The sequence below is a fragment of the Schistocerca gregaria genome, chromosome X (assembly GCF_023897955.1).
Source record: "Schistocerca gregaria isolate iqSchGreg1 chromosome X, iqSchGreg1.2, whole genome shotgun sequence".
NCBI lineage: Eukaryota > Metazoa > Arthropoda > Insecta > Orthoptera > Acrididae > Schistocerca > Schistocerca gregaria.
Window position 1 is genome coordinate 500,533,522 of NC_064931.1, and position 19,538 is coordinate 500,553,059.

The 19,538-nt window shown below is 39.7% G+C and overlaps 1 protein-coding gene across 2 annotated transcripts in view; it reads left to right on the forward strand.

Annotated features, from left to right (window-relative positions):
- LOC126298974 (ATP-binding cassette sub-family C member 4-like) overlaps positions 1 to 19,538 on the forward strand; it is a 251,855-nt gene that overhangs the window by 198,311 nt on the left and 34,006 nt on the right. Inside the window, exons 19-21 of one of the 2 annotated variants that reach the window (XM_049990595.1) lie at positions 527 to 703; positions 2,782 to 2,909; positions 15,989 to 16,234. In XM_049990595.1, coding sequence (XP_049846552.1) covers positions 527 to 703; positions 2,782 to 2,909; positions 15,989 to 16,234 — 551 coding nt within the window. Of the gene's footprint in view, positions 1 to 526; positions 704 to 2,778; positions 2,910 to 15,988; positions 16,235 to 19,538 lie in introns of both variants that reach the window. The other variant, XM_049990594.1, reaches the window with a different exon arrangement.

Sequence of the window (19,538 nt, forward strand, 5' to 3'; positions counted from 1 at the left end):
ACTAAAGATGTCATTCAAGTTCTGAACATTAATTTTTTAATAAAGGTAGGACAAATTATTTTTTTCAAGATAATTACCAGATGCTGATACATTACAGTACTCTGAGCTGCTAACTCAAAGTGCAGAGTTAGCACTTTATGTACTTTGAAATGCGAAAAGAAACGATAAAATGAGAGTGTGACAGTGTCTATGTTCTGAACTATGCTAGATAAATAACTCTACTTAGAAAATGCTGCACTTATAAACTATTTTGAAGATTTCCTAGTAATTCACTGTGTAAATATTTTGAACAATTTAAGTATTCACCATTAAAATAGTAGAATTTGTTGGCAAACAACAAGTGCGATTAACTTACTTGAAATGAACATCAGTTTTCTCTCATATTATTATCCTTGTGTCCCTCTCCTTGTTACCAGCCAGAAACTAGCATTCTCTATATTCAAAACCAACATTATATTAGCGGTTTATTTGGCTGGGAAAGAGTAATTTTTCAAAACAAAACAAAATGTTTGTTTTTGTATTACAGCTGTGACATTCTTGGGAGGAAATGTTGGTCTTGCCATAACACAGTCCCTTGTTTTGACTGGTATGCTTCAACATGGAATACTGCAGATGTCAGAGACAGTCAGTCAGATGACATCAGTGGAACGTATTCTAGAATACACACGTATTGAGCCAGAGACAAGCCTGGAAACAAATGATGGTAAGCAGAATATTATATCATTTTTATTTTTCAAATTTGTTCATTATGATCTGGTAATTAGTAGCAAAAATGAATAGAAATAGTTATGTTCTGTGCATATTTTGCACTGAAACAGTCTCTAAAATATGTATAAAAAATTACTGGACCTATCATATTTCACATGGTATAAGCACAGAATGGCATTTTTAAAAGATAATGCTGTTGACAAAAATCAGACATATTTAAATAACATTCATGTACATTTACATAAATTAAGTACTTCTTCTTCTTAGGACCTTCCTGTTGGAGCAGGGTATACTTTTGGGCCAGTGCACACCGCTTCTTATGATCTAATGATTCCAATGGATTTAGGCTTCTTGATCTTAGATCTGCGTTTATAGTATGTATCCACTCTAATTTAGGTCCTCAACATTGTTTCTGGCCTCTAACAGTAAGATGATAGGCTGAGCTGATGACTGAAGTAGGCGGTGCCTGTATGATTCGTCTGCAACACAGAAGTCTCCATTCGTGCATCTTCTCATTGATTGGGGCCACTCCAGGTAGTTTGTATTGTTAGTGTCCTTGAGCAGGGAAAGAAAAATCATTTCAGTATCAGCATTTCCACAACACTTAGTGAGTGCTCCTCACTTCTAGGTGTAGGCCAACACATGGTGCCATATAATGCAACTGGCACCACTATTGTGCGATATATCTTTGATTTTAGGTGGCAGGCATCTTCTTATCACAAAGACTACCAGTGATGTCTCTGAATCACATCTAGGTTGCTTTGATTCTTGCTTTCTTCATTAAATATATATTTTTGTGAAAAATGTAACATCTCTAAGCAGTGGAGTTTCCTGATAATTGAATTGCTAGTTCACTCTTAATGTGGTCTCACAGCAACAGTTTGTGAACTGTAGAAGATTAAAAATAAACAGCACTTACTGTGAAAGCTACAAGTTCTGAAAAGACTCGGATCAAAAGAGCGCATAAAGAAGACACTGATGCAGCACATACATCAACATTACTGCATAGCATCTTACAACTTCGTAAATGGCAAACATAGGAAGGATACACTGAAAGATGAAACATTAACTTGATTTGGACAAATATAGGAGAAGGAACTTCCTTTTCATTCATCTAAAGTGCTTTATAGTCACCATAAGGAATGTATGTCAGTGTGACCAGACAGGTTATCAATCCCCATGCCTCTGAAATATGCGTCCTGTAATGTTTAACAAGATTTATTGCTGTGATAAGAGTGTATTTATTTGTCACACACTACTATGACATTTTCAACCCGTAAGTGCTGACAACAGTGATAACCATCAGATCATAAAAATGCTAAACTTATTCTTGACATATCATGTTTTACAAACAGTTGCATCACACTTTTGTCAAACCACAATGGTTGCATATTATGTTCATTCTTTTTGTGTTAATGACACACCCTCTGTCATGATTTGAATGGTTTCAGTTACCATTTTATTTTCTTCTTGGGATACTTTAGCGTATCTCTCATCACACAATATAACACTGTAAATGATATACTCCAGAGTTACTGCATTTCTGGAACACTGATTGATTATTATATTCTTCTAGTATAGTATGTTTGTTTATGTTTCTTGTATAGTCCATGAAGTCTTCTGTAAACAGCATCTACTTCCATTGAATTTTGTATTCATCCAATAGATTGACAGTTGAATTTCTGAGAAACATGCTTGTCAAGTGTCTGATTCACTGGGCACTGTCATCAGTTCCATCCTCCTCATTGTGGACTGACACAAAAACAGTCTGGCAATTTCTCACAAGAGAAAAATAACGAATGTTCCTACAACAGTACCATGCTATGTAAAAGCTCATAGTGAGGGCTGGGTTTCACTCAATACTGTTTTCCTGGGCTAATGCTTTAAATAAAATATAAGTTTCTTCAAAGCATATTATGTTATAACAAAGACGATAAACTGATGTCTGAATGAATATAGTATTGAATGAACTAGGAGACATGGATCACCACCACAAACATTTCTTTTGATACATTTAAGCTGTCTATTCGAGATACATAAGCCTTATTTTTTTTCTGTTCTATGTGTAAGCAGAAAATGTACCTGAGGAAACGTGGCCTTCAAAGGGAATGGTGACATTTAGGAATGTTAATCTCAAATATACTGTTAATGATCCTCCTGTTCTGAAGAATTTAAACTTCACTATTGAGGCTGGATGTAAGGTAATGTACATTTTACATAAAAAAGGAAAGTGTAAAATTTATATGTTAATTTGGAACTTATATTTTCAGTCAACCTATCTAGTTAGCAATGCTCAGTATTTCATAAGTACTGTAACTAATACATCTGAAAATTTTGTAGCTTGTTAACAGTAATGATGCCAAAACATTAATATCATTGTGATATATCATAACAGTAGAGAAAATACAGAATAATTTTACTAATTAAGACAATTTTTGAATGGATCATAAACACAGAGCTAATGGTAGTACAAGCCCCAAAACTCTTTACTCATTACAACATAATTCATAAAATTGCCTATGTGCAATAAGCATTTACAATTAGAAAGCAGGAGAAAAATCTGTTTTAAAAGGAATATTTCTTGTTAGAAGCTGCCTCCATAAGGAAGAAAAGATAAAATTACATCAACAGATTAAAAGGACACACATGTAAGTATAAAGAAAAGAAGTAGCACAGTGGAAGATTATCCACTGAAGCACCAAAGAAACTGGTAAAGGCATGCATATTCAAATACAAAATGAAAATGAAATGATCGTACAGCATTGTTGGCCAGGAGGCCCCATGGGGGGAAGTTCAGCTGCCATATTGCAGGTCCTTTTTAGTTGACGCCACTTTGGGGACTTGCGAGACAGTGATGAAGAAATGATGATTAAGAACACACAACACCCAGTCATCATGAGGCAGAGAAAATCCCTGACCCCACCAGGAATCGAACCCGGGACCCTGTGCACAGGAAGCAAGAATACTACCACAAGACCACGAGCTACATACATTCAAATACAGAGATATGTAAACCGGCATAATGTGGCACTGCTGTCAGCAATGCCTCTATAAGACAACAAGTGTGTGGCGCAGTTGTTAGATTGGTTACTGCTGCAACAATGGGAGGTTATCAAAATTTAAGTGAGTTTGAACGTGGTTCTATAGTCGGCACATGAGCAATGGGACACAGCACCTCCATGTAGGGATGAAGTGAGTATTTTCCCGTACGATCATTTCTTTAGTGTACCAAGAATATCAGAAATCTGGTAAAACATCAAATCTCTGACATTTCTGTGGCCGGAAAAAGATTCTGCAAGAACAGGACCAATGACAACTGAAGAGAATCATTCAACGTGACAGAAGTGTGATGCTCCCACAAATTGCTGCAGATTTCAATGCTGGACCAATAACAAGTGTCAGCGAACGAACCATTTAATGGAGCACCATCAGTGTGGGCTTTCGGAGCCAAAGGGCCACTCGTGTACCATTGATGAGTGCATTACACAAAGCTTTATGCCTTGCCCGGGCCTGTCATCACTGACATTGGACTGTTGATAACTGGAAACATGTTGCCTGTTTGGATGATTCTTGTTTCAAATTGTAGCAAGTTGATGAACATGTTCAGCTATGGAGACAACCTCATGAATCCATGGAACCTGCATGTCAGCAGGGGACTGGTGGAGGCTCTGTAATGGTGTGGTGCTTGTGCAGTTGGAGTGATATGGGACCCCTGATACATCTAGATACAACTCTTAACAGGTGACACGTACGTAAGCACCCTGTCTGATCACCTGCATCCATTAATGTCCATTGTGCATTCTGACCGACTTGGGCAATTCCAGCAGGACAATGCAACAGAATGCACATCTGGAATTGCCACAGAGTGGCTCCAGGAACACTCTTTGGAGCTTAAACTCTTCTGCTGGCCTACAGACTCCCCAAACATGAACATTATTGAGCATATCTCTGATGCCTTGCAACGTGCTATTCAGAAGAGACCTCCACCTCCTCATACTCTTATGGATTTATGGACACCCCTGTAGGATTCACGGTGTCAGTTCCCTCCAGCACTACTTCAGATATTAGTCGAGTCCATGCCACATCTTGCTGTGGCACTTCTGCATGCTCCTGGGGCCCTGCATGATATTAGGCAGGTGTACCAGTTTCTTTGGGTCTTCAGTGTATTAAGAGGGGGGAATCAAGGCTGAGAAAATAGTGAAAGTCTCTCAGAAAAATAAAGCTGAGCATGTGAAACAGATTAAACAAATATAGAAATAAAGTTGGCAAAATGATTGTCAGGATTAAGTTCATAAAACTGAAATAAAGCCGAATTAATAATAGCTTTTATTCCTCACTGAAGTATACATTGCCCTTTCCACAACACATTTACTCCTTTGGGAAGTCCTTTATGTTGCACCAGATGAAGATACATTCATCGGTACAATGGTGGATTCTTTACTTTGCTCCAGGAGGAGACTGAATGGATAATATAACACACAGAATATTAATTCACTTCTTTTCATCTCACATAAGAAGAATTACTTAACTTTGTACATTCCATTTCCACAGTAGTGTCATGAATATTTACAGCTGTCTCTGAACATTAATGTCTCAGTTGATACAGACAATATACAAGTCTCTGGCCCAGGGTACATTTAACAATAAATTGCACATAGAGTTCTGCCTAATACACCATCCAGTCAAATTAATGTGACCACCTGTCAAAAGCTTGATTATCCACCAACTGGAACTGCTGTGAGACATGCAGGGAGAGAGTCAATTAAGTCCTCGATGGTACCAACACGGATATGGAGCCACATCAATTCCAGTGCTGTAGCCAGCTGCTCTGGTTTTGTCAGCTGAAGATCAATGGTGCAAACAGTCCAACTGAGGTGATCCCACAGAGTCTCAGCTGGGTTTGAATCTAGGAGTTTGTTGGCCAGGGAAGTATAGTAAACTCATCCTGGTGCTCTTCAAACCATGCACATATACTGTGAGTTGTATGACACATTACATTGCACTGCTGGCAGATGCCATTGTGCTGAGAAAAAACAGACTGTATGTAAGGTCAATATGGTCCCCAAGGATGGATGATCCATGTGACTTCCATGATGTTTAGATCACCGAGGGAATGCCTTCTGGCCTGGACCCTTCTGATGATTGTTGTAAGGTGTTTGCTTTCAGATGTTTCATGCTGGGCATGTCAATGACCATCTGTCCACTGGATTGTAAATTCGAATTCATCTGAAAAGGCCACCTTTTACCACTCAGTGGACACTAAATTGCAATATTAGCATGCAAATGCCAGCTTTCATCGCTGATGAACAACAGTCAGCATGGGTGGATGAATCAGGTGCCTGCTGCAGAGGCCTGTAAGCAGCAAGCTGTTGACTGAATGTTCATTGAGGAGACTGTGTTGGTAGCCCCTTGCCTCATATGGGTGGCCAGTTGCTCAAAAGTTGTGCATCTATTCACCTGTACACATCACTGCAGCTGTCGTTCACCCTGTCACCTATGGGCTGTGGTGCTCCACAGCTACCTCAGTGCTTGTTTTGGATAGTGCCATTTTGCCATGCAGAGTATACTTTAACCTTGGTGGGATGCAAACAGTTTACAAACTTAGCCTTTTCAGAAATACTTCAATACCCTTGGCCAGAAAGCCACTGATCATGCCCCCCTCCACCCCCACCCCCCAAAAAAACCATGCTTTATATATTTTGATTAAAATCAACAGTCAAGATTGCAATAATGTTTGTTTATTTACCAGTTTCAGCTTACGTTAAAGCTATCTTCAGAATTTTTGTCCCCTATGGCTGATGCTTCACTTGACAGTGTAGGATCGTGGCATCACAAGAAAACTGAGCAGCCACTAGCACCAACCATAGGAGGCCAAAAATTCTGAAGATGGCTTTAACATAAACTGAAATCAGTAAATAAACAAATATTATTGTGATCTCAACTGTTGATTTTAACCTAAATATAGCACCAGGCCACTGTATTCTGTGGACAATGTAGTCCAACTTTATGCTTTATATATCCTCTACTGCTAGAGCTGCCACCTGCCGTCTGTGAGTGTTAATTGTATGAGGTCTGTTCCAAAAATTCTGGAACTTTGTCCACAAAATTTTTCTGTGCCTGCCTTTAACTTATTGTGCATGGTCTCCTTTGAAATACCCTCGTCCACAATTGGTACACCATTTCCAATGCTATTTCCACTTCCAGAAGCAGTCTTGGCACACCTCTTGCTATATCATTCAAAGAGTGGTCCTTAAATTTTATTTTATCTCATATTTCATATCAAATATTTGCCCTGTCAATGTGGTTTCCAGCTTTGGAAATAAAAAAAAGTCTGCAGGAGCAAGGTCTGGGGAGTACGGAGGATGAAGCAATACAATGATTTCGTTTTTTGTGCAGTAGTCACACATCAACAGGGATGAATATGTGGATGTGTTATCATGATGTGAGAGCAATGCATTGTTTCAACACATTTCAAGTTGTTTCTTTTCACATTTGCTCACAGGTGTTACAGTGTGTCTCAATAGTACTATCAATTAACAGTTTGCCCCTGTAGCATGAATTCATGATGAGATAATCCTTCAAAGTCAATGAAAACTATCAGCATGGCGTTGAGTCAGGGTAATTTGGGGGAAGAGACTGAACAGCAAGGTCACTGATCTCATCAGAAAGGATGGGGAAGGAAATTGCCCATGCCCTGTCAAAGGAACCATCCTGGCATTTGCCTAAAGCGATTTAGGAAAATCATGGAAAACCTAAATCAGAATGGCCGGACGTGGAATTTAACCATTGTCCTCCCTGAATGTGAGTCCAGCCCTCTAACCACTGCGCCACCTCACTCGGTCCATGGCTTAGACATTTGACCTGACCTGATGAGCTATTTTATGGTCTTGGAGAACCTTTCTGATCCATTGTGAAGACTGAACCTTGGTCACAATATCATAACCATAGACCCATGTCTCATCAACAGTTATAGTTCTCTTAAGGAACATCTCATTCTCACTTGTGTGATCCAAAAGCTCTTTACACATTGCAAGGCAGAAGTCTTTCTGGTAATGACTCATAAGCTGTGGGACAAACTTGGCTTCCTGCATCATTTGACGTGTCTCTGTAAATGTTTACTTGAGTTTCATGCAAAATTTAGTGCAGATGTATTGCTCCTCTAACTCTGCCATCTTGAAATCTGCAAACTGTGTGACACAATTTTCTACTCAATACAGCACTGATCAATAACTAACAGACATACGGCAATGATGCTTCCAGCAGCTACACATTAAACACAAACATGTGCAGGGGTGCCAACTGCATTTCACTCTGACACAATATTGGCGCAAAATTACAAATGTTCCAGAATTTTTTGAACAGACCTCATATGTTGAAATTGAACACAATCATTGGTCACATTAATGTGACTGGACTGTTTACATTTATCACACAATGGTGTGGCAGCATACTAAAATGTTTATGGGTGTCACTACATCAGTGTTGTTCATTGTGACTATCTTTTGTTGTAGTTGTGTTGCAATGTACCATGTTGTGAATGACCAAGAACAGCATCCAAAAACTTGGTCACAGGGTACACGTACACATCCAGAGACACAGACACAGTGGCTAAGCAAACAGTAAGATGATCTTTTAGGTGGCATGATGGTCATCTGTGAACAGTATGTCAATGGACACTGGTTCAGGCTGCAGGGCAGGCACTGAAATCAGTGATGGTAGCATGTATGGCAGTTTGTCAACCTTCATGGTCATCACTGTGGATGGTGCTGGTCGCAACTGGTAGAGAGGTGGAGGCAACTGCTGGTGGAGACACGAGTGGCAGTCAGGTCTGTGGGTAAACACTCTGCAGTAGAATCAGTGACATAACAGGAAGTGAACCACAGCTCATTCTGGTGATGCCAATAAAGCCCAGCAGAATCTCTTATGATGTTAGAATAACAACCATTGGCCTTTTGGTTCAAATGGCTCTGAGCACTATGGGACTTAACTTCTGAGGTCATTATTCCCCTAGAACTTAGAACTACTTAAACCTAACCAACCTAAGGACATCAGACACATCCTTGCCCAAGGCAGGATTTGAACCTGTGACCGTAGCGGTCGCGCGGTTCCAGACTGTAGCACCTGGAACCGCTCGGCCACTCCGGCCGGCTATTGGCCTTTTAAGTGACTCTGTACTCCCAATATTATTTCTTGCCAAACACTTTAAAGAAGTCTTCATCCTGTGGCTGAAACTTTGTCCTATCATGTGGCTGCCATGGAATGGTTCCATAGCAGCCACAGAAGATGCACTAGTGTATAGTGTCTACAACTGTGTAATATTTCTGGCAGTGACTTCCTGTTGTGTTGCAAAGAGCAGTAGGAGGACAAAAAAATCTTTAAGGCTTGTTCCCATGTTTGGGAGGAATAGAGTTTTTCCATGTGATTTTTGAGTGTTCACACAAACCATTCAGCTTCTCCATTAGACAGGGTGAAAAGGTGTAGTAGTCACATGGTGGATGCTGTTGGTGGCACAAACTGTTGAAAGTAAGCTGAAGAGACTTGTTTTCCATTGTCCAAGGCTATGACCTAAGGATGAACTTTGAGACAAAAAGCAGGTCAAGTCTGATATACTTGCAATAGTGGTGGGTGTCATGGGGACAACAAAAGGAAATTTACTGTATACATCTACTATCAAAAACTATTGTGTTCCAGAATGGACCCACAAAATCAATATGGATGCATTGCCATGGTCCAGTTGGATGTGGCCACATAAAGAAGCATTGTGGTGGGGCTGATTGATGTTCTCACACACTTTACAGTGACAGTTCATTTGCACAATCTGGCCATCCTTGTATGGCCAAGTAAAAAAATATCATGTGAGTTGCTTCATATGAACTTCTCCCCAATGACCTTGATGCAAAAAAGACAAAACATCCCAATGCAGGGAGTGAAGAGTCCCAACATATACATCATTCTCTGTGTGCAAGAGCAGAATGCCTGTCAACACAGATATCACATGACAATGTGAAAAATAGTGATGTGCCACTGGCTGGAGAATTTATTTCAAACCCTATGTGGCTGTCTATGGTACACATATTGTAAAACAACCTGAAGAGCTGGGTCAGAAGCAGTTGCAGGGCAGTATGGCAAAAACTGAGAGGAAAATTTTGAAGACTTTCAAAATCCTGGGTATCAATTTGGAAACATGATTCCTTAGATGAATCAAACACTGAGACAACAAGTCAGTATTTGAATGTTTGGCAGTGGGCCTGTACAACAACTCACACTTACAATTAAAAAATATCAGAGCCCAATGTTACAATTTTTGCGCTGTCTGATGTGGGACAGGCTTGGAGGGATTCAATAAAGCTGTCAAGGGCCTGTGGTCAGTAATCAAATAGAATTTCTGTCCATACAAATATTGGTTGAAATTGGTAACACCATAGATAATGAAGAGTGCCTCTTTTTCAAGTTGACTGTAATCACGCTACACTCTTTCAAGTGTTTTTGAGGCAAAATCAGTGGGTCTATCAGAAGAACCAATTCTGTGGGAGAGCACATCTCCAGTTGTATATGAAGATGCATCAACAGCTAACGTGACAGGCTTAACTGGATCAAAATGAAGCAAACAACAGTGTTGTAATAGCACATCCTTTAATCGACAAAAGGCATCAAGATATTCTTCGGACCACACAAAAGCACTATTTTTCAGGCACAGCCTGTTCAACAGAGCAGCAATTTGCCCAGTGTTTTTAATGAATTGTATGTAACAGGTAAGCCTCCCCATGACAGCTTGGAGCTCCTTAAGGTTACAGGGTACCATCAGATCTTTTATTGCAGACAAAGGTAAAGTATCAGATTCCCTGTATATTTATTACACGTCCAAAGTTATTAATTCTGCTTGGACAAAGGAGCACGTTCCCTTGCTGCACTTTAAGCCAGCAGCAGGAAGAACGTAAAACAAGCAGCCTAAATGTGCCAAATGTTCAGCAGGTGTATGACCAACAACCAGAATATCATCCAAATAGTTTGTACAGGAAAGATACTTTGGCATTAATTGTACCAGAAACCATTGAAAGTAGCAGGAGCGGAAGCATTCCTGATGGTAGTCTTTGAAACTGGAATCCTCATGTAAATCAATCTTGGAAATGAATCTTCTAGTCTGTCCATTAAGTCCTCTGGTCATGAGAAAGGAAAAGAATCAGTGATGGTTTGTGGGTTTCCTGTTGCTTTAAAATCAGCACACAGATGTAAACCTCCTTCTGGCTTTTTGAAAATTACTAAGTGTGATGCCCATTGACTTAGAGAATGTGGTTGGATAACCACATTGTCTTTCCATCTTTGCAGTTCCTGATCAACCTGCTCATACATTGCATGAGGGACGGGCCACACACAAAAAAGTCACAGTTATGCATTGTCTTTAACAGTAATGTGCACTTCAATATCTTTAGCCCTTCCTAAACCTAGTTCAAACAATTCCTCATAACTGTTACACAAGTCAGAAACAATAGTGTGAGATACTGAAACACTGATATGTAACACATTTTCTCATATGAGCAGGTTGAACAAATCAAACAAGTCTAAACTAGAAATTTTTGCATCATTTTAAAACAGAGTACATGAAATGATACACCATTTGTAACTCTACAAAAAGTTGCTGGCAAATTGCACATGCCAATTACTGGAATTTCATGTCCACTCTATGCAGGCAAAACAAAAGTAGGCTGCTGTAGCTGTGAGCTACTGATCCTTTCATATGTGTCTTTATTAATAAGGGAAACAGATGCATCAGTCTCTAACTCCAATTTAATTGTGCTTTGAGCCACTCTTAATTGAACAAAAGTGTATTCTCCTGTCTGTGTACTGCCGCAGAAGGGCTCTGCAATGTGGAAATGCAGGCCATTACTTGTTCTGTCTTTAATCGCCATGCTTTTACAGAATGCACTTGTTGACAGCTGTGATGTGTCTTGTGCCCACACTGAATCAGCCATTTCTTATGTCTGGGTTGCCCTGTAAATAAATTGTTTGAATATGACCTTGCCATCCACAAAAGGAAGCATTTTGTGCCATGACAAGGACAAGTATTTGGCAGCTCAGACATTATTAAACACTTGATAGAATGCACAGAAAAAAAGATAATTAGAGACAAGGCAACTATGGCATGTGCAATGTGAATACAGTAACACTTCAGAAGCATATGAAGCAAGTTTGTATAATGACCAACCTCAGTGCCATTTGTTGTACTTCGTGAAAATACACTTGTTGGTACAATGGTGGGTTCTTTACTTTGCTCCTCTGGGAGGAGACTTAGTGGATACTAAAACACATAACACTCCATTACTGCATAGATAAGGAGAATTACTTAACTTTGTACGATCAATTTCCACAGGAATGTCATTAGTATTTACAGCTGCCTCTGAACATTAACTTATCACTTGATACAGACAAAATACAAGTCTCTCACTCAGAGTACATTTAGCAATAAGTTTCATGTACAGTTCTGCTTAATACAATGATAACAAAGCTGGAGTGCTAGAAGACAATGCTGTCATCTTAGACAATGATAGCAGACTGGGCTGTAAGTAGAAGAGTGGTTTTGCCAGCATAGTGAAACATTTCTGGGCATGGCTACATCAGTGTTACTCATTCCTCGACGCAGTGACTGTTTTCTCTTGTGACTGCATTGTGAGGTACCAACCTTGCTTTCCACCTCACTCTTTGGATAACACTACATTTATCATTAATCAATCAAAGTTCAAAAAACAATACAAACACACAAATATAATACCAGAAGGAGAAATGACTTACACTATCAATCACTCAGCTTTAGCATGGTGCAAAAAGGTGTGAAGTATGAAGTCACAAAAACTTCTGAACACTTACCCAGTGATATGGGGGGCTAATAAATAATAATAATAATAATTAATAATAAGAGCAATAATAATAGCTTTAGACAAAAACTAAAATTATGTGTTTGACAACTTACACTATTCGATCAAAAGTATCTGGACACTCCCAAAACCATACATTTTCCAAATTAGGTGCATTGTGCTGCCACCTACTGCCAGATACTCCATATCAGTGACCTCAGTAGTCATTAGACATCACGAGAGAGCAGAAAGGGGCTCTCCACGGAACTCATGAACTTTGATCATGGTCAGGTGATTGGGTGTAACTTGTGTAATACATCTGTATGTGAGATTTCCACACTCATAAAACATCCCTAGGTCCATTGTTCCCCATGTTGTAGTGAAGTAGAAACATGAAGGGACATGTGCAGCACAAAATCGTACAGGCCGACCTCATCTGTTGAATGACAGAGACTGCTGACAGTTGAAGAAGGTCATAATGGATAATAGGCAGACATCTATCCAGACCATCACACAGGAATTCCAAACTGCATCAGCAAGTACTATGAGAGTTAGGCGGGAGGTGAGAAAACTTGGATTTCATGGTCGAGCAGCTGCTCATAAGCCACACATCATGCCTGTAAATTCCAAATGTCTCCTCGCTTGGTGTAAAGAGTATAAACATTGGACGATTTAACAGTGGAAAAATGTTGTGTGGAGTGATGAATCAAGGTACACAATGTGGCAATCCAATGGCAGGGTGTGGGTATGGCGAATGCCTGGCAAATTTCCTCTGCCAGAGTGTGTAGTGCCAACAATAAGATTTGGAGGTGGTGGTGTTATGGTGTGGTCGTGTTTTTCATGGAGGGAGCTTGCGCCCATTGTTGTTTTGCATGGCACTGTCACGGTACAGACCTACATTGATGTTTTAAGCACCTTACTGCTTCCCACTGTTGAAGAGCAATTCAGGGATGGTTATTGCAACTTTCAACATGATCAAGCACCTGTTCCAAATTTAAACATGATTGAGCACCTGTTCATAATGCACAGCCTGTGGCAGAGTGGTTACATGACAATAACATCCCTGTAATGGGTTGGCCTGCAGAGGTTCCTGACCTGAATTCTATAGAACACCTTTGGGATGTTTTTTAATGCTGACTTCATGCCAGGCCTCATTGGCTGACATCAATACCTCTTCTCAGTGCAGCAGTCTGTGAATAATGGACTGCCATTCCCCAAGAAACATTCCAGCATCCGATGGAACATATGCCTGCAAGAATGGAAGCTGTCATCAAGGCTAGGGGTGTGCCAACACTATATTGAATTCCAGCATTACCAATGGATCATGCCACGAACTTGTAAGTCATTTTCAGCCAGGTGTCCAGATACTTTTGATCACATGGTGTATTTTATAGACAAATTTCTTTTAATGTGATGCTATAATAACCATGTGTTTCCACATAGAGACACTGAACTCATATTGTAGAATCTGGTTTCAAATCCCAATCTAGCCACCCAGATACAATGTTTTATGGCTGTCTTCAGTCACTTAAGGTAATTTTGATGACTGCTCCATTGTATGTGATATGTAGAATCTGGTTTCAAATCCCAATCTAGCCACCCAGATAGAATGTTTTATGGCTGTCTTCAGTCACTTAAGGTAATTTTGATGACTGCTCCATTGTAGGTGATATGGATGATATCCTTCTTCATCCTTGTCCAACTAAGCTTTTCTCTTGTCTCAAGCAAACTAATCATTGAAAAGAGTTGAAACCCTAATCTCTGTTCCTTAGCACATAGAGTTAAGTCTAATTCATGATAATAATAATAGTAGTAGTAGTAGTAGTAGTAATTTAAAAGACATGCAATTTTGTGTCTTTGTTCCAGTTAATATATTGAATTGTAGATTAAGATTAATGTGAGAGACAGTCATGTAAATTTATTGCAGTTGTGAATCAAATGACATGTTCTACATCTTAGTGAGATCTTGAACGTATTATCAGTGGACCTTCCAAATGACTAACATGCTTCATCTTCTTCTTTCTTTGTTATGACCTCTGCAAAACTACATGTAGCTGCTTCATGGACTGGGTTTTCTTCCTTTTCTCCTCTTAGAACTTCTTCATCCATTTCCTTCTTCTCTTCTTTATTTCTTTTGTGATCTTCCTTTTCATTCTCTTGTCATTACGAATTAATGTTAATTTTCTTTTAGAGTGCTAAAGAAAAAATGTTATTCAGTTGCGTAACATTTGAGAAATCCAACAAGAGTGATAGTTTCAAGACTCCACTCAATTTTTGTATTTTCATCAGAAATGCCATGACTAAGAATATGAAGAATAAATAAAATGAATAATAAGATTAATAAACACTTCTAGCCAAAATTACAGCATAGTAAGGAAAATTGCAGTACTAATGAATGAACAGATTAATTACAGCTCTTCATTCAGATTTCCACTTGTCCACTATCTTAATTTATAGAGCTGTACATATTTGAAAATTTTGAGAACAGGCTGAATTTCTTTCTAAGCTGTGTAGCTATTTCTTTCCCAAAGCAGGAAACTAATCCTCATTGTGATAGTGAAGTCATTTTGCATAAAGGAAGTGTACATGATTTTGCCATAACTCTTTGCTCTCTTCACTTTTACTGAATGTGTACTGGTTCCTAACTGCTACAATTAAACATTTCAACCATTTGTTGTCAGAACTACAAATACTGTGACACCTGTTTGTCAGGTAGTTGACGTGTTATCCATGAATTACAAATGATCCTGTTATGAAGATACTTTTGTAAGATCTGGGAGAAAGCTGTAAATTTAATACAAAGAGTATGCCAAACTTCTGCCAAATATGTCCAGTATCCTTCTAAATATGATGCACAGATGAATAAAATTATTAAATTGACTGTACATTGATTGATCATTATCCAAAATCAAAATTTACTTTTTCCACTAACAGTAGTTGCTGTGCAACCAACACAGACTTGAACTCTGATAAAATATCTTGGATGTCTGAGATTGGTGAATCAACAAAAGAGTGTTCAAAGAAAGAGAAACTTCCCAAATATAATTTCGCAGAGCATAACACTGAATATAAAATCCTCTTTAAAATCACATAAAATTATCACATGGAAAACTGACCACACTTCAGCTTCATAGCAACAGGGGCTCAATATCATGCTGAATGCAACAGTCCATAACTTCCAGTTATTGAATATTGTTGAAACTTGGAGTGCAGCATTAGATTTTTTTCATATGGAATGCGATAGTGAACAACAACACAGTTTTTCTCAAAGTTTTCTAATTCATTATCATTTTCCAGTTTATATTTTTTTCTGTGAGGTAGATAAGTTTAATACAGTGGCATACCAGGAGATCATTTTACAAAATGTCAGCTCATTAAATGCTTCCCATCATGTCTGCCACTGTTGAATGAATAATTTTTCTGCGTTCCAGGTTGGTATAGTGGGACAGACTGGTGCTGGGAAGTCTTCAATATTAACAGCATTATTCAGACTAGCACCTGTGGAAGGAATAATTCTAATTGATGGCATAGATACAGCTAAAATATCCCTACATAATCTACGAAGAAAGGTGTCAATAATTCCACAAGAGCCAGTTTTATTCTGTGGGACAATGCGTTACAATCTGGATCCCTTTGATGAATTTGAGGATGCACAGCTGTGGAGTGTCCTGGAAGAAGTAAGTAAACATCCATATGGAAAGCAAAACTTGGGAGAAATGGAAGTACTCCCTATAAAATATACACTTTTTTACTGGGCTAGAAAAGAAATTGTTTTCTTCAGTCAAGAAATTAGTCTCTGACTGTCATAATTACTCCCTGATACCTTAAAACTGATAAAAGTTATGGTAATGTCTGTGTCAACATAATTACATTTTGCCAAAATATTCATATTGTAAGTATATTTATGAAACATGAAACAATAATCATGTTGTAAACTACAGTTACTGTGAAAAGAATTGATTAATGCTAGGCTGGTAGAATACTGTAAGTTATCACAGTGATACTGAAGCTGTGCTTTTTCTCCTTTGATTCAATATTAAGGTTAGTATGAAAAGTTTTTACAGAAACTAAATAAGTTGGGAGTAAAGATAACAACCCATTGGATAGTAGAGGTGTTGAATCATTGACAGATACATGAAAAGGGCTGAAAACTTCACTAACTTTTGGACAAATCCTTTTTTGAGCTATAGTATACATACATATGCACATACACACACATGTACCATTACATTGTGCCCAATAAATACACAGTGCTGCTGTTTCGGAGATAGATTGAGGTGAGGGTTTGTGACGTGGAGTAGGTGAGGGGAGAAAAGAGCCCAGGAATGGGAAGGAAGGTTGGAGAAGGGTGGTGGATGGCACTGAGGAAAGCAGTAGATGTACGAGATAGGAATGTGGGAGGGAGAGACAGCAGGAGCATGGGATAGGAATATGACAAGCAAGCATGGAAGGCGGTGACAGAACAGATGATGGGGCAAAGGGATGACTGTGGGGTAGAAGGTGTGGGTGGAAGGGATTAGTGGAGATTGAGGCCAGGAGGATTATGGGGATAAAGAATGTACTGAAAGGGCAACTCCCATTTGTGTAATTCAGAAAAGCTGATTCTGGTCAAAAGGATCCAGGTGGCACAGGTCATGACACAACTGCTGAAATCAATCAAGCTCAGCAGCACCTGCCACCACTGGGTGGTCAAGTCTGCTCTTGTCCACAGTTTGGCAGCACCACTTATTCGAGTGGACAGGTAGTTAATCGTCATGCCCACATAAAATGCTGTGCAGAAATTGCAGCAGACCTGGTGTACTACATAGCTGCTTTTGCAGATTATCCTGCCTCTTATGGGAAAGGATAAATCTGTGACAGGGCTGGAACACAATGTGCTGGGTGGATGAACCAGACAGGTCTTACACCTGGGTCTTCCACTGGGATATGACCTCAATGGCAGGGGCTTGTGAATGGGTATGGACCAGGATATTATGCAGGTGGAGAGGGCCATGGACTACCATTTTAGGACAAGGATTGTGGATAGGAAATTCTTCATTTCTAGGCATTATGATGTATATTTGAAGCCCTGGCAAGAGGACATGGTACAATTGCTACATTCCAGCCAGTTCTTGGGAATAGTGGAAAGATTAGACATGTGTGAGGATATGGCACAAGAAATCTGTTTGTGGACTATGTTTGAGGGATAGTGTATGTCTGTGAAAGCCTTTGTGAGATCTTCAGTATAATGCACACAAAAATTCTCATCACTGCAGATGCACCATCCACATGTGGCCTGACTATACAGGAGTGACTCTTTGGTGTGGAAGGGATGACAGCAGTCAGAATGCAGCTACTAATGATGGTTATTAGGCTTGATATAAACAGAAGTTAGCCTGGAGCTGTTAAGAAGTAGAGGTAAATGACCATGAACGTGGGACATTGGTCTGATCAGGATGAGATGAAGTGAATAGGAGAGAAGTTGTTGAGTCTGTGGAGAAATGAGGATAGGGTGTCTTGACTTGGAGCTCAATCATGAAAATATTATCAATGAACATGAACAAGACAAGGGGTTTGGGGTTTTGGGAGGCTAGGGACACTTCCTCTAGGTGGCTCATAAACAGACTGGATAAGGATGGTACCATATGGGTGCCTATCACCATACTGCAGATCTGCTTATAGATATTCCATTCGAAGGAGAAATAGTTTGATGTGAGGTTGTAGTTAATTATATGTATCAGGAAGGAGGTGAGTCTTCAGTCAGAAGGATATATTGTAAGAGGTAGTGTTCAAGAGCAGCAAGACAGTGGGCATTGGGAATGTTAGTGTGTACATAGAAAAGTGTCAAGTAAGGATTCAGATTGAAATGGGGTGGGGACAGTCGAGAGTTGGTGAAGGATGTGGTTCAAATTTTTTGTATGAGAGGCTATGCAACAGACAGTTGGATGGAGATTTGATTATCCAATAGTGGAACATGCTGCTGAGCACAACATGCTTAATTTCAGAGGCTGTTCCACACCTGATGCTATCTGGATCCTTTCCCCCCGTGCCAGCTTTTCTGTACTGTATAGATGTAAGTTATCCATGCAATACATTCTTCATTCCTTTAATCATCATGATTTTGTCTCTGCTTTCCCTCTCCACCCACACTGTCTTCCCTTTCCTTTTTCCTTTCACCACCTCCCAATCCACTCCGTCACATCACCATGTGCTGCATAAACTCACTGTTTCTGATACTCATATGTCACATTCTTATCCTGTGAACCTGTCACCTCTCCCTCCCACATTCCTAACTCATACCCCTGATGCCTCCATCAGAGACATATGCCACCATTCCCAACCCTCTCTCATACCTGTCTCTTTTTATCCTCCCACTTACTCCACCTGACACAACTCCTCACCCAAGTCTACCTCCTGAACTTCCGGCATTGTGTATTCAGCCAGCACAATATAGTGTAACAGGTGTGTGGGTGTGTGTGTGTACTCTAGCCCAAAAAAGGATTTATCCAAAAGCTAGCAGACTTTTCAGTTTTGCTTGCATGTATGTCAATGACTCAATGCATCTACTACCCAGTATATATATATATATACACTCCTGGAAATTGAAATAAAAACACCGTGAATTCATTGTCCCAGGAAGGGGAAACTTTATTGACACATTCCTGGGGTCAGATACATCACATGATCACACTAACAGAACCACAGGCATATAGACACAGGCAACAGAGCATGCACAATGTCGGCACTAGTACAGTGTATATCCAACTTTCGCAGCAACGCAGGCTGCTATTCTCCCATGGAGACGATCGTAGAGATGCTGGATGTAGTCCTGTGGAACGGCTTGCCATGCCATTTCCACCTGGCGCCTCAGTTGGACCAGCGTTCGTGCTGGACGTGCAGACCACGTGAGACGACGCTTCATCCAGTCCCAAACATGCTCAATGGGGGACAGATCCGGAGATCTTGCTGGCCAGGGTAGTTGACTTACACCTTCTAGAGCAC